We start from the raw sequence: 14,140 nt of genomic DNA, 5'->3' as shown, positions 1-14,140 counted from the left end.
ATATACCATAAAATAGGGCAGCTTGCATTTTTTCATTTACTTTATAATTTTGAGAATGGTGTATTTCAGTTGTTTTATGTGCTTAATAATCTACCTAATACTGTAATGATAGGAAATTATAGGAAATTGTTTTCCCTTACTATCATTTATTGGTGGTGCTTTTTATTGTACCCTTAATATTTTCATTATTGTATATGGTATAAAACCATTACAGTACACTGATTTCTTTGACTTGAAAGGTACCCTTTTATTTTCTCTTTGCAGGAAGAAGTAGAGGGGGTGGCAACCATGTTGAGAGAGCAGGCCCGGGCACTGTCACGCACGGGTATGAAAACACACCTGCGTGTTTTGCCTATGTATGCTGGGCTGCCATATTCTGAACAGATGAAAGTTTTTGAGAGGGTTCCCCCTACTGTCCGCAAAGTGGGTTCCCTTTTCTATAGCATTTTCACCAAATGCTGCCTTTTCAGTTATTTCATTGTTATTACCGGTATTAATTTAAAAATCCATATATTTTTGGCAAAATAACAGAAAGCTACCATTAAGAGTTCAGTTACTCTTTCTTTGTGAGTGTTTCACAGCACATTGAAACAAATGATGAAATAATGCGTTAAAATACACACTCATGTATATTTTTTGCATTGTAATTTTTTTGTTAGGGCATATTTTCCATACCCCTGTATCTGAATGGGTTTTTCTCCGGGTGCTCTTTTTTTCTCCTACAGTCCAAAGACTAAATTGGCCCTAGAGTATGTGACTGTGTGTGTGTGTATATATATATGTATATGTATGTGTGTTTGCCCTGCAATGGCGTCCTGTTCAGGGTTTATTCCTGCCTTGTGTCCTATGCTAGCTGGGATAGGCTCCCACCCCACACCTGGTTTAAATCATTCTTGATTGTTAACCAAAAAATTCAAACAGCTAACCCTAATTATCCTTTAAACTGGAATAATTTCACTGTAGGCTTCAACATGGCAATGACTTTTCCAGGCCTGGGTTATTATTTACTTTGCACACCATACCAATGAAATTAATACTCAAGTATGGTTTATATATTGCTGTAAAAAGCCAAATTTTTCCCTGAGTACAACTACAATTCTATACATCCATCCATTAATCCATGGAAGATACGGCAAATTAGAAGTGAGCAATAATTCTTCATTCCATGTTTGATTGTCATGCTTTATAGAGACTACTAGCATCTTGTGTACCAGATTTGTGTGTTTATATAGAGACTAGACAAAGAGCCCGTTTCGACAACGTAAGATGAAACGGGCACGAGTTTGTGTCAGCAGTGTATGAAGAACAAATGATAAGTAACGAATAAGTTGTTTTGTAATGATTGTAGTCCGCTTTACTCATTACTGTACAGGCTTGTACTGTTAGTTGATGAATTTTCCAGGCCTATAGTATAATATTGAATGATGAATGTTCCAGTACAATATGGAATAGTAATAAGTATAAGCACCATAAACCTGATATAGGTGTATTGAATGAATGTGTAATTGAATCAAAATGCGTAATTAGGCCTCGAGCTGTAGTCGAAATCGCCTTTCAGGCCTCTAGAGCTTTAATTGAAGTCGCCTTTCTCTTTGAATTTTTGCGTCCGTAAATCCGCCGCCTGCCGTGATGTTGGGGTTGGATGTCGGTCTCGTAAGGTTTTTCGGGCAGCTGCGCAGAAGGTGACTGCGCATTTGGCTTCGGATGTCTGCAGAAGGCGACTGCGCATTCAGCTTCGGACGGAACATACGTGAGTGAGTGAGTGAGTGAGTGAGTGAGCGAGCGAGCGAATGAATGAATGAATGAATGAATTATGTATTAAGATGGGCAATACAGGAACATTTTTAAAAGAATGTGCACTGATTTAAGAATCTATCCAGATACCCCAGAAAAGCACAAAGTCTCTACATGTCATGCTTTTATATCTAAAATTGAAAATAACTATGATATTGTACATATTTTTACTTGCGCTAATATATGCTAAAATTGATGACGATAATTTATGCCTCCAGGTTTTGAAATTTCTGATTAAAAATACAAGCTTAATTCAGTAATAATTGAATTAGATTAGTTTTGTTTTTGAAAACGATTTTCAGTTGGAAATATATTTGTTTTTAGCCATTGTTATTTTATTATTGTTTTTTAACAATATTTGGTACATTTAACTATTACTGGTTCTCTTCAAAACTAATTTCAGCATTTGTTTACAGCATGAGGAATGAGTGTAGTTAAATAGATATTAGTTTCAATAATTTGCTTGTAAAGCATCCCGTACTGTAATTGTAATCATTATCAGAATAATTAATTGTTAATGTTGATTGTTTTGCTTTTTTTTAAGTCAATAAAAATATTACTTGTGATAGGTTTTTATGAAATCTTTGCAAGTTTACGTTAAACTAGCTACATGCAAAGCGAGAGACAACAGGGGCAGGGTGCCAGTCCATTGCAGGGAGCACTATAATTATAGATAAATTGGTATCCTGCTCAGATGTGTTTTTGCCTTGTGTCTTTTGTTACTATGATCCTTTACTAGAGAGAAATGAGTTCACACAAGGGGTGTGTTAACACAGTTATGCATTTGACCATAAAGTCAAAGAAAAGAAATCAAAGCAGTCTGCAGATACTGCTCGTTTTTGTTGTCTTTGCACTCTCCAAATAGATAACTGTAAGACTCAACTTGATTAATCTCCTTTTCTTATTATAGGTAATTGTTGCCACAAATATTGCAGAGACCTCCATTACTGTAAATGGCATTGTATTTGTTGTTGACTGTGGCTTTGTAAAGCTAAGAGCATACAACCCAAAAACTGCTATCGAGTCCCTGGTAGTTGTTCCTATCTCCCAGGCTTCAGCTAATCAGAGAGCAGGAAGAGCGGGACGGAACCGTTCTGGGAAATGCTTCAGACTTTACACTGGTAAGCAGCTTCATTTTAATACATAACAGCATGTTTTATTTTTCACTAGCTAAGGAGGCACCATGTAGTGTATTGTGTCCTTATTTTGTTTCCTTAAACATCCTTCACACCAGCCAGTTAAAAAAAGTACAGTGTTGTTATAAAGGCGGCACATTAAATTATTTAACCAGTGTTGCTTACTGTGACTTGGTCATAATTTGGCCACCACTGTAGTAAAGTAAACCTCAAGGCTTGTTAGTTTAGTTAGTTTGTGAACCTGAGTATTTTTAAAGACAAAGCACAAAGAAAAAGGTTCAGTGGATCCACCCTGTATATTGACAGCTTAACTTGTAAAGAAATAAAGCTGCGTAATACTCCGCCAAGTAGTCTTTTAGGACAGAGTCGCATTCAGGACTGACTGCAGAGCAAAGGTGATGGGTTTTTATAATTGAGGGGAAGGAAGAGGCGGGTCATCTGGAGGAGAAACAGAAGCGAGGCTGTCAAGAGGCATGGTCTGGAGCCAGAAGAGAGTTAGGCTTTACTGCCCCTGTGAGAATGGGAGAAGAGGTGTTAGCACACTTGATTACCTTCTGTCTTTGTGTTTTGGTGTTCGCTAGGCCCTCCTGCTGCCTCCCATGTACACGTGTGTGACAGTATATTACTTAACCTCCAATTATAAATAAAAACAAAAAATTGTGAACAATGGTAATGTTTGTCCAGTAAGTTGCCTTAGAAAAAGCCTTCTGTCAAGTGTATAGCTCAGAATTTTCACTCACTAGAATAACACTTTTTTTCTGAACTTAAAGACAAATAACTTTCATACATTCACAGTTTCACTTCATTAAACCTGTTATTTAATGCCATAAATAAAAGATACATCACCTATGTGGGATTACTTAATAAATCAATATTTTTTTTGTTTTGACACAAAAATAAGATTTATATATGAAAGTACTAGGGGGCTTCACTCACCAACCCATGCCTGTGCTATGCGCGGTTGTGAAGAGGGGGGCTGAATTCACCCCAAGGAGACACGGCTGCTCCTCCAAAACCCCTCTTAAATGGTGATACAATGGGAAACAAATAGTTTTATGTTTTTTTTTTTTTCCACCTCCTCTTTGCTAGATCAGCTGCTGCTGCTGGTATTGTGCCGCATGATCTGCATCTCGTGTGGTGCTTCAAATGTTTAAAAGCCTGTACAGCAGCTGTCCTTTTGTCTCACTGCCTTGTCTCTCTTCTCCCCCAGACATCCTCAAACACTATCCGATCTCTTTTCACTGTTCCGTTATTTCACTGAGTAATATTTTCCATTTGTTTGCGCTAATGCAATCTTTACTATCATTTTTTTGAGACTTACAAATTTTCCTACTTCCATTATCTCTAACCTGCTCTGCATGTGTACCGCGACAACGTTTTTGAATTCTTTATGACGTTCTGCTTTGTCATCTACTCTTTGTCTTTTTCCGGCCCCGGGAGTGGTTAAATCTCTTGGCACAAAGTCTAGTGTCACAGAACGTGAACACGTCTCTCTGAGAAAGTCACGTCTCGTCTCTCTGAACAGGTCTCGTCTTGTCCCAAGTTTTTTTTTTTTATATAATAGAGAGATGTTTAAGTAAACTCAATATAAGCATTATTTAAGCAAATGCTGTGATTACAGCAAACTTGCATTTCCTTCATAATACTCTTACCCCTTCATAGAATGGTACCTAAAAAGAATTTGTACTATTCCTTTCATAAATTTCTAAAACTGAGTTGTAAACATTTTGTGAATTTATAAGGTGGAGATTCTGTAACTCTAATGCATTCTGTTTTTGACATTTGCTGGTTTCAAAGAAATCTGTGGCTCTTTGAAGTTGGGAATGGTGTGCTTAGTTGACATGGTGCACTTGGATATCTTTTGGCTTTTTCATTTCACTGATTGTGATTTTTGATTGTCCACACAAGGCACAGGTGTGTTTTGCGAGTCTTAGTTTGCCAAGCCTCTCCTTAATAAAACATACTGTTTTATTCCATTAGTGGAAAATATGGCTGAACATTCTTGTGCAGCACCAAAGTTTGTGCTGGCTAAATTTGCATCTTTTTGCATTTCGGATTTATTACTCGTGTATTTTATCTCATTATTTTATTAGGCATACAATTGGCATAAATTTCCACAGCTCAGTTGAAATTCATAAGAATCCTCACCTATTCACTTTCTGTGTGAAGTTTTGCTTGATGTCCTTGTGTCTGTCTGGCTTTTCTTTGAGTAGTCTGGCTTACATCCACATCTCAAAGACTCCTCTGTTAGGCTGACTGATGACTTTAAATTGGTCCAAGTGTTCAAATTCGATGGATTGGCATCTGGTTCATGGTTGATTCCTGCCATGTACCTGTCTCTGCTGAAATACGATGCAGTTCCCAATAACAATGAAGTGAACTTGGCAAGTTTAGAAAATGAGTACTTAAGCTTGCCACTTTTTTCTGCGCTGTTTGAGTCTGTACTGTTTAGAGCAAGTGCACCACTGATTTAGTACTTAATGTTTCAAGTGAGCAGAAGAGAGACTATGGTTTTCGTGTGTAATATTTTTTACAGTTAATGCAGTCTATACATTTTCTGGTCTATTCATTAACACAGTACTCCTTACATGCAGACACACAATATGTGATCTATAGTCTTGAACCGATAAATGAAGCAGGCCAGGTGAAACTATGAAATTGTGAAAGAATGTATATACCAAAAGATGAGTGTTCACATAAAAAAGAGATTTCACATTAAAGTAATGAAACACACATTTATTACTATACAAGGGGGGCTCTGCCCCCTGCTCGCTTCGCTCGCCTACCCCCGGCGTTGGGTATCCTGAAATACATTAGTCAAGCTTGTTCGTCTTGGAGCCGTGCCCGCTTTGCTTGTGGCATTTCAGATGCGCTTTGTAGGCGCCTGCGTTCATTGATTTTATCCAGGCGGGCTCGTGTTTGTATATCCGTCAGTCGAGCTTGTTCGTTTTGAACCCGTGCCTGCTTTGCTTCTGCAGTTTCAGACGCGCGTTGTAGGCGCCTGCGTTCATTGATCTTATCCAGGTGGGCTCGTGTTTGTATCGTTGAGCTGTATTGTGTTTGAATTCGGTGTAAAGCGTTCAGCGGTTTGTACAATCCCAAGCAGCACATTATTCCTAACTGCACTCCGCAGTAGTGCCACTCACAATATGGCGGTGACGCCTGCGCCTTCCATAGTAGTGCCACTCACAATATGGTGGTGACGCCTGCGCCTTCACTCCGTACCATCTTTGTGGACCTGTGGGGCCGCCGTAGCCTCTTCCGTTTGAATCTGGGCTGCAGCGCAGAATCCTCTTTTTTGTGTGGCTGTGTCGGTAGTCGTTAGCTATGGGCGCGTTGTTGCTTCATTTCTCATTTATGTCAGTTGAGCTCTTTCGTTTTTGGGCCGTGACTCCTTTGTACGCGGTGGATACGACTTCGCTTGCGGTTTATGAGACGTGCGCTGTACGCGCCTGCACAGTACGTCTCATGGTCCCATCGCCGTGTACCTGCGTCCATGCCATCCGGTTTACCATTCTCGGTTAGTAATATGGATTTAATGTGGCTACTTAATAGTATAGACATTTCAATTAGAAGGAGATAGTAAACACCTCTGAAGTTGGATGTTGCACAGACACTGTTCCAGCAGTAACACTTTTTCAGAGTTTTAAGAAGTTTATATCAAGAAGAAGAAAATTGTAGAAGTTTGATGGTAAACAAAACAACATTCAACTGGGTTTCATTTACCAGCACTGTGCTAAATGGTTAAAAGTGACAGAGGGAATGCTTTAAGTTCTGTTGTGAACTAATGTGGTATATAATAGACTGGACTATTCCAAGATTTTTAATTGTTTTGTATTGTAAAAAGATATTACTATTCTAGTTTTTTTTTTTGCTAAATAAAAGTTCGTTGATGGTACATTTAACCACTGGATGGCAGCATTTCTAACAGTTACATTTAATTTAGTTTTAGAGCCTCAGTAGTAAAATTATAGAGCACCTTTCTTGTTTGCTGAAACAAACTCAATACATGTTTAACGTAATCTAACAAATGCCAATTTAGATTATATCACTATGTGAAGTGACAGCATGACTTTTTGATCGCAGGCTGCAATATTTTTTTTTCAAATTTTCTTTTGTGCAGAAGAATCCTTTGAGAAGCTTCCTCTGTCCACAGTACCTGAGATGCAACGTGCTAATCTGGCTCCTGTCATACTACAACTAAAGGCCCTGGGGATTGACAATGTGCTGAGGTTCAGCTTCCTCTCTGTAAGGCTTAAATTCATGATTTTTATGTTAACAGGCAAATTGCATAATTATTGGGTTATAGATCTTGCACTTTCATAACCCTAATATTTTGGGGATTCAGGCAAATTGAAGTATTGAATAACCTAGATTGTGAAGTGCTTTGAGCTTATGTTTACCATGAATGACTACATAAAAAATAAAGATTAATTGAATGGTTTTTGGAAGGAACAGTGCTAGTCCTGTTGCCTTGCAAGAAGGAGACCTGTCCATGTGTTGCTCCTCCTTTGCACCTGATGATTGCTGGGTTAGGCACCAGTTTCCCCACCACCCTGCCCTGGATAAGCGGGTTGCAAAAATGGATAGATAGAATAATAGTTGTTTGATAAATTATTTTTATTTTAAATATGACTGGCATAGCATGGTAGCAGAATACTAAATACCTTACAACTTCAGGACCATTATGTTTTATCTGTACCTGGCCAGAGTCCTTATGAAAGTATGAATTTTGCCCATATGTCTTTAGATTTTCTCCAGATATTCCAGTTTATTGTCACATTCCAAAGACGTTCAGTGTAAATGTATGCATTATGGCTGTCAAATTATACAAAAATTAGGGTCTGAATGCTCCTATTAAAAATCAGTAAATATTCAAATATATAGCCCTGTTTCCAAAAAGGTTGGGATGCTGTGTAAAATGTAAATAATAGTAAAAGGTGATGATTTGCAAATCATTTAAAGCCATATTTAATTATAAATAGAACAAAGATAACATATCAGATGTTGAAACTGACTAATTTTATCGTTTTATGAAAAGTATATGCTCGTTTTGACTTTGCTGCCAGCAACTCGTTTCAAAAAGGTTTGGACATGGGCAACAGAAGACTGAAAAAGTTGTGTAATGTGAAAAAAAACCACCTAATTGAACATCTCACAACTAATTAAGTTAATTGGCAGCAAGTCAGAAACAGGACTGGGTATAAAATGAGCAACCCACCTCTCAGAAATAAAGATGGGGATGGATTCACCCCTCTGTAAAAGACTGCATGGGCAAATAGTGCAGTTATTTATGAATAATGTTCTTCAAAGTAAAAGGCCTTTCTTATTTTAACAAGACAAACAATTTTATGAACGGCAACTTAAAAATGTGCTACTAAGTTAAAAACAAAAATGCATCAAACTTTTAAAAGAAATTGCAAGAAAAGTAGGTTATTGTTTAAAAAAGTTTTTTTTAAACTACGAGTTTGTAAAGTGGGGTGCCACTCTAGTGCTGCATTGCATGTCTAGTTGTCAAAGAATAACACAGGATTAAATGAAATGGGAACTTTTCCAACTTTACAGATTCAGCAAAAATATAACACATATAACCTTAATACTTATTTTTCATTATACCTTTGTTTTAGAAGTTGTGTCAAACCAGCAGTCTCCAAAAGAGATACGTTTGTTGGGGTACCTAATTATGCTTCCCTGAAATTGAAAATGCGGTTTAAAATATCAAGGCAACACTTTAGTTTAGGTACTGAAAAAATGAAAAATTACTCAATATAACAAGACCATAACAAAGGCTTCTTTTGCTGTTCATTATGCTTATAAAACTTCTGTAAATACGTTATTCATCTCTGTGCCGTATGGCTTAATAAGACCCTCTGCAGTTTGCATATCAGGAGAAGGTGGGAGCAGAGGATGCCATCATCTATATGCTACACCGATCCCTCTCTCACTTGGACAGAGGCAGTGGTGCTGTAAGAATTATTTGTCTAGACTTCTCTAGCGCCTTCAACACAATCCAACCTCTGCTCCTTAGGGACAAGCTGACAGAGATTGGATTAGATTCATACATAGTGGCATGGATCGTGGACCATCTTAAAGACAGACCTCAGTATGTGCGTCTTGGGAACTGCACATCTGACATTTTGGTCAGCAACACAGGAGCGCCACAGGGGACTGTACTTTCTCCGGTCCTGTTGAGCCTATATACATCGGACTTCCAATACAACTCGGAGTCCTGCCATGTGCAAAAGTTCACTGATGACACTGCTATCGTGGGCTGCATCAGGAGTGGGCAGGAGGAGGAGTATAGGGACCTAATCAATGACTTTGTTAAATGGTGCGACTCAAACCACCTACACCTGAACACCAGCAAAACCAAAGAGCTGGTGGTGGATTTTAGGAGGCCCAGACCCCTCATAGACCCAGTGATCATCAAAGGTGACTGTGTGCAGATGGTGCAGACCTATAAATATCTGGGAGTGCAGCTGGATGATAAATTAGACTGGACTGCCAATACTGATGCGCTGTGCAAGAAAGGACAGAGCCGGTTATACTACCTTAGAAGGCTGGCGTCCTTCAACATCTGCAATAAGATGCTGCAGATGTTCTATCAGACAGTTGTGGCGAGCGCCCTCTTCTACACGGTGGTGTGCTGGGGAGGCAGCATTAAGAGGAAAGACGCCTCACGTCTGGACAAACTGGTGAGGAAGGCAAGCTCTATTGTTGGCATGGAGCTGGACAGTTTAACATCTGTGGCAGAGCGAAGGGCGCTCAGCAGGCTCCTATCAATTATGGAGAATCCACTGCATCCACTTAATAGTATCATCTCCAGACAGAAGAGCAGCTTCAGCGACAGACTGCTGTCACTGTCCTGCTCCATTGACAGATTGAGGAGATCGTTCCTCCCCCAAACTATGCGACTGTTTAATTCCATCCGGGGGGGTAAACGTTAACATTTAACATTATACATAGTTATTGTCTGTTTTTCACCTGCATTATTATCATTCTTTAATTTAATATTATTTATTGTATCAGTATGCTGCTGCTGAAGAATGTGAATTTCCCATTGGGATTAATAAAGTATCTATCTATCTATCTATCTATCTATCTATCTATCTATCTATCTATCTATCTATCTATCTATCTATCTATCTATCTATCTATCTATCTATCTATCTATCTATCATCTGCTGATAAAATTACTTGTTAATATGAAGGATTTTCACAGGTTTTATAATTAGGAATGCAATATCAAAAGATATGTCTCACCTAAGCCAACTCTGACCATTCCAAAGTGAAGATGTTTTAGTAGATCACATTGCATAGATGAATAACCACTTTGCTGGTGCTTTGGGTTGTTAACACCAGAAGAAACCTTTGTAAAGGTCTTGTTATGTAAGAATAAATGAGTAAAAGATACATCTTAGCAGTACCTAAACAGTTACTGATAGCAATTTTAAAGCCTTTTATATAATAACCAGTAACGGCGTACTGCATGATAACGTGCAGTGAATACACTTGACTTGAGCATTCCTAGTTTTCATCCTCTTTCTCTGTCTCTGTTTAGCATTTGTTTGCTCAGAGGTTGATGCACTTCCTGCTTCCTGAGTAGCTCTTCTTTATTCCACCCTAGCGGCCCGCTGCTTCTCTTCTTTCATTGGCATCTTTTTGCATTAAAACTGATTGTTAGTTTTTGTGTTGCAATTACTTAGTACATTTTCTTTAATTATTCACTTAATCTGGCACTTAAGTCTTCAATCTGCCTCAAGAATGATTAGCGAAGGTGGTAGGGAATGAGAACGGCGCCCATACGCATGCGCCGCACGGCCACCCTGTTGCGCGCTGCCGAGAGTTGATTCTACAATAAAATAAAATAAAAATAAAAGGAGTAATAAAAATCATCACCCCAAAAGCGGATAGTGAACGTCACATAATATATGTTTACCAAATTTCAGATCAATAGTTCAAACGGTTTGTGAGCTACAGGTGATTTAAAATCCTGGACAGACAAACGAACAGCCACAGTAGCGTATTATATAGAAAGATAAAAGTAAAATCAGAAATATGAGTTATCTCCCATTATGTTTAATGAGAAAGAAAACCAGCTTTTGTTTGCTATAATAAATGCAACATCAAGTCACAGATCTCAGGTTCAAGAGTAAAGCAGAAACAGGATCAAAATAAGATGTATACTTTCAGTTCCCTTTAGAAGCATTAACAGTTTGTGGTTAGTACACTCATTAACCCAACAGCAGAGCAGTGCAGTAGGTACATCTGTCTGTTTTGCAAATATTGACACAAACTAACCGTTAAAAATGATAAAAATACTGATTGTGAAAGGGATGCACAAAACACAACCAAAATACAGATTTATTGCAGCATAATGTGTCTATAGTAACATAAAGAAGAAATTATTACAAGGAAAAATAAAGGGCCATTTTCCTACAATCGAGTGTCAGTGTTTGGAAATCTGGAACAAACTAGCGAATCATGAAGTTGAAGCAGAAACCTTGAAATAATATAAGAAGTATCTGGATGAGATAATGGGACAGCTTAGCTCTTAGACCAAGCTTGACCAAACAAACAAGCTTGATGGACTGAGTGGTCTCCTGTTGTTTGTCACATTTCTTACATTCTTATCTTCCAGCCTCCTCCAGCCCAATCCATGGTGCAGGCACTGGAACTGCTGTATGCGCTTGGAGGTAAGTACCTCTCCTTAATTTATAAGAAGAAAATAACTTTCACAGTCATGCTTCTGTTGAATTAAGTAGTAGAAGATCCTAGACAAGCATGTTATGGTCACACATCATTTATACCACAAAGAAATGAGGAAATGGCTCATTTTTGTTCCTCTGGATTTCCTGTCAAATAAAAAATATTTTTTTGTAAAATGTATTGTGCATACAGTGCAATTTCAAAGGACATTTGCAATTTAGCATTATATAGAAAACTTGTGATGACTTATTAACATGGTTGTTTCACCTACTGTGTGTATACAGTATAAGGATCATCAATGGTTATAAGATTTCATAAGGTGATATTAATACAAAATGAAATGGTTCAAGGGCAATAAAATAGATAAGATTTGACATCAACCATAAATATCAGTAAAAACACTACAGTATTTGTCTTAGTATAATTTAATGCATAAAAAGTTATATTTGGATACACTGAAGCTCACAAGCTTAGAACTTGCCTAATAACTTCCTTAGTTACAGCTGTGACTTTATGCTGTGGTTATCACAGCTGATGTAAGTAAACCTTTGTGTCAGATCTCTGTATTTTTGTGCTTAGAGAAGTGGTTTTGAATTGAATAACACAGTTGAGTAATATTGATGTGCATTTGTGTAATAAACTAAACAAGGCTTCTTTGTCTTCACAGGCTTAGATGAACAGGGTCAACTGACTGAGCCTTTGGGGTTCCGCATGGCTGAGTTTCCCCTGAGCCCCATGTTTGCTAAAATGCTGCTGGAATCAGGTTGGCATGATTATCATCTGCTAAATAACAACTCTCCTTTCAGACATCACTCACTTAATTCAGCACTGGGAAAATATATTTTATTATATATTTCAAATACAGATGCTAGTAGGATAGGTTCTAGCCTCCACTGACCATTGATCAGGTTAAGTGGGTTTGAGAATGTTAAGCTACTTTTCACTCCTGTGTAACATTTGAACTAGAGATAGAAATGTCAGACCTACTTTTTTCCAACAGTCACAAGGTAAACATTTACTAATGATATATTGAAATATTTGGTTGCATATTTGTGTTTTTGGTGCCAGACAGTAATAAACTGAATACTTTTGTCACAAAATTATAAAAAAAAAAAAAACTTGTAATCATTGACAGTTGCAGCCCCTGAATTAAAACACTTACAATGATGTTTGTGTAATTTAATAACTCATAACGAGTTGTTAATTTTAGGATTCTTTTTAATAATTTCAAAATAATTGATTTTTTTTGTTTTATTCATAAACATCTTTTGATTATTTGGCACAGATATCCACTCGAAATTATTGTCTTTAAAAATATCTTTTAAGTATATCTTTGAAAATGATGAATGTGTTATGCCACACACATTCCCTTCACATCACAAGCCAGCATGTGGTGTTATTCTTTCATGGAGGCAGCTAGTCTGAGAGTAGTGTGAACTGTAAAGTTTGTACAGATACTGTATTAAACAGAATTATACAAATAACAAAATTAGATTAAGTATGGTCAAAATCACCTTCTTCCTTTTCATGTCTTCCACTTCTATGTGGGGCTGATTTGCCTGTTCGGCTCTCGACACACAGCTTGGTCCTTCACCTATTTCCCAGTCACACCCCTTTCCTTCAAATTGTCTTTTACTTTATCCATCCACTTTTATTTCAGCCTCCCTTGCTTTCTCTTTGCCATACTTACATTACCATCAGCCTTTTGCCCACATACTCATTGTCACAAAAGTCATAGCCCTTCAGCCTACTTTCCTGTACATTTTTAGATATCTCTCCTACTTTTGTTGTATCTCTGATTGTCTTTTTTTTATTTTGTCTTTTTTTGTAACTCCACACATCTATCTCAACATTCTCATTTCTCCCCCATCCAGCTTCTTCTCCTGTGCTCCATTTACTGCACGTGTCTCAAGACCATATATCATTGTTGGTCTTACCACTGTCTTAAAAAACTTGTGGTTAAGCTTTGCCTTAATTTTTTGATTGCACAATACTCATGGTACCCATTTCCAGATGTCATATCCACATTGCACTCTGTGAGTTATCTTTGCATCTTCCATCTTGGTCTACCATTCTAATCCTAAGTATTTAAATGTATCCACTTGTATAAATAGTGCTACTTGCAGGCTAACCTCTGAACTCTGATCATAATTAAACCTCAGATATTTTGTTTTCTTACTATTTCTCTTCGATTCTCTGTCCTCCAAAGCCCTTCTCTATTCTTCTGACATCCTCTCCAGTTTGTTCTTTCTGATTCCACGTAACACAATGTCATTACAATATAATACAATACAATTTATTTTTGTATAGCCCAAAATCACACAAGAAGTGCCGCAATGGGCTGTAACAGGCCCTACCTCTTGACAGCCCCCCCAGCCTTGACTCTCTAAGAAGACAGGGAAAAACTCCCAAAAAACCTTGTAGGGAAAAATGGGAGAAACCTTGGGAAAGGCAGTTCAAAGCCCTTTCCAGGTAGGTTTGGGCGTGCAGTGGGTGTCACA

At 37.8% G+C, this 14,140-nt stretch overlaps 1 protein-coding gene across 2 annotated transcripts in view; it reads left to right on the top strand.

Annotated features, from left to right (window-relative positions):
• dhx35 (DEAH-box helicase 35) overlaps nt 1–14,140 on the top strand; it is a 53,951-nt gene that overhangs the window by 24,634 nt on the left and 15,177 nt on the right. For both annotated transcript variants that reach the window (XM_028811758.2, XM_051932819.1), the window contains exons 11-15: nt 265–423; nt 2,705–2,915; nt 7,054–7,178; nt 11,572–11,626; nt 12,307–12,402. In XM_028811758.2, coding sequence (XP_028667591.1) covers nt 265–423; nt 2,705–2,915; nt 7,054–7,178; nt 11,572–11,626; nt 12,307–12,402 — 646 coding nt within the window. The remainder of the gene's footprint in view (nt 1–264; nt 424–2,704; nt 2,916–7,053; nt 7,179–11,571; nt 11,627–12,306; nt 12,403–14,140) is intronic.

This window comes from Erpetoichthys calabaricus, chromosome 10 (assembly GCF_900747795.2).
Source record: "Erpetoichthys calabaricus chromosome 10, fErpCal1.3, whole genome shotgun sequence".
Lineage (NCBI taxonomy): Eukaryota > Metazoa > Chordata > Cladistia > Polypteriformes > Polypteridae > Erpetoichthys > Erpetoichthys calabaricus.
This window is presented reverse-complemented; position numbering and strand designations above follow the sequence as displayed.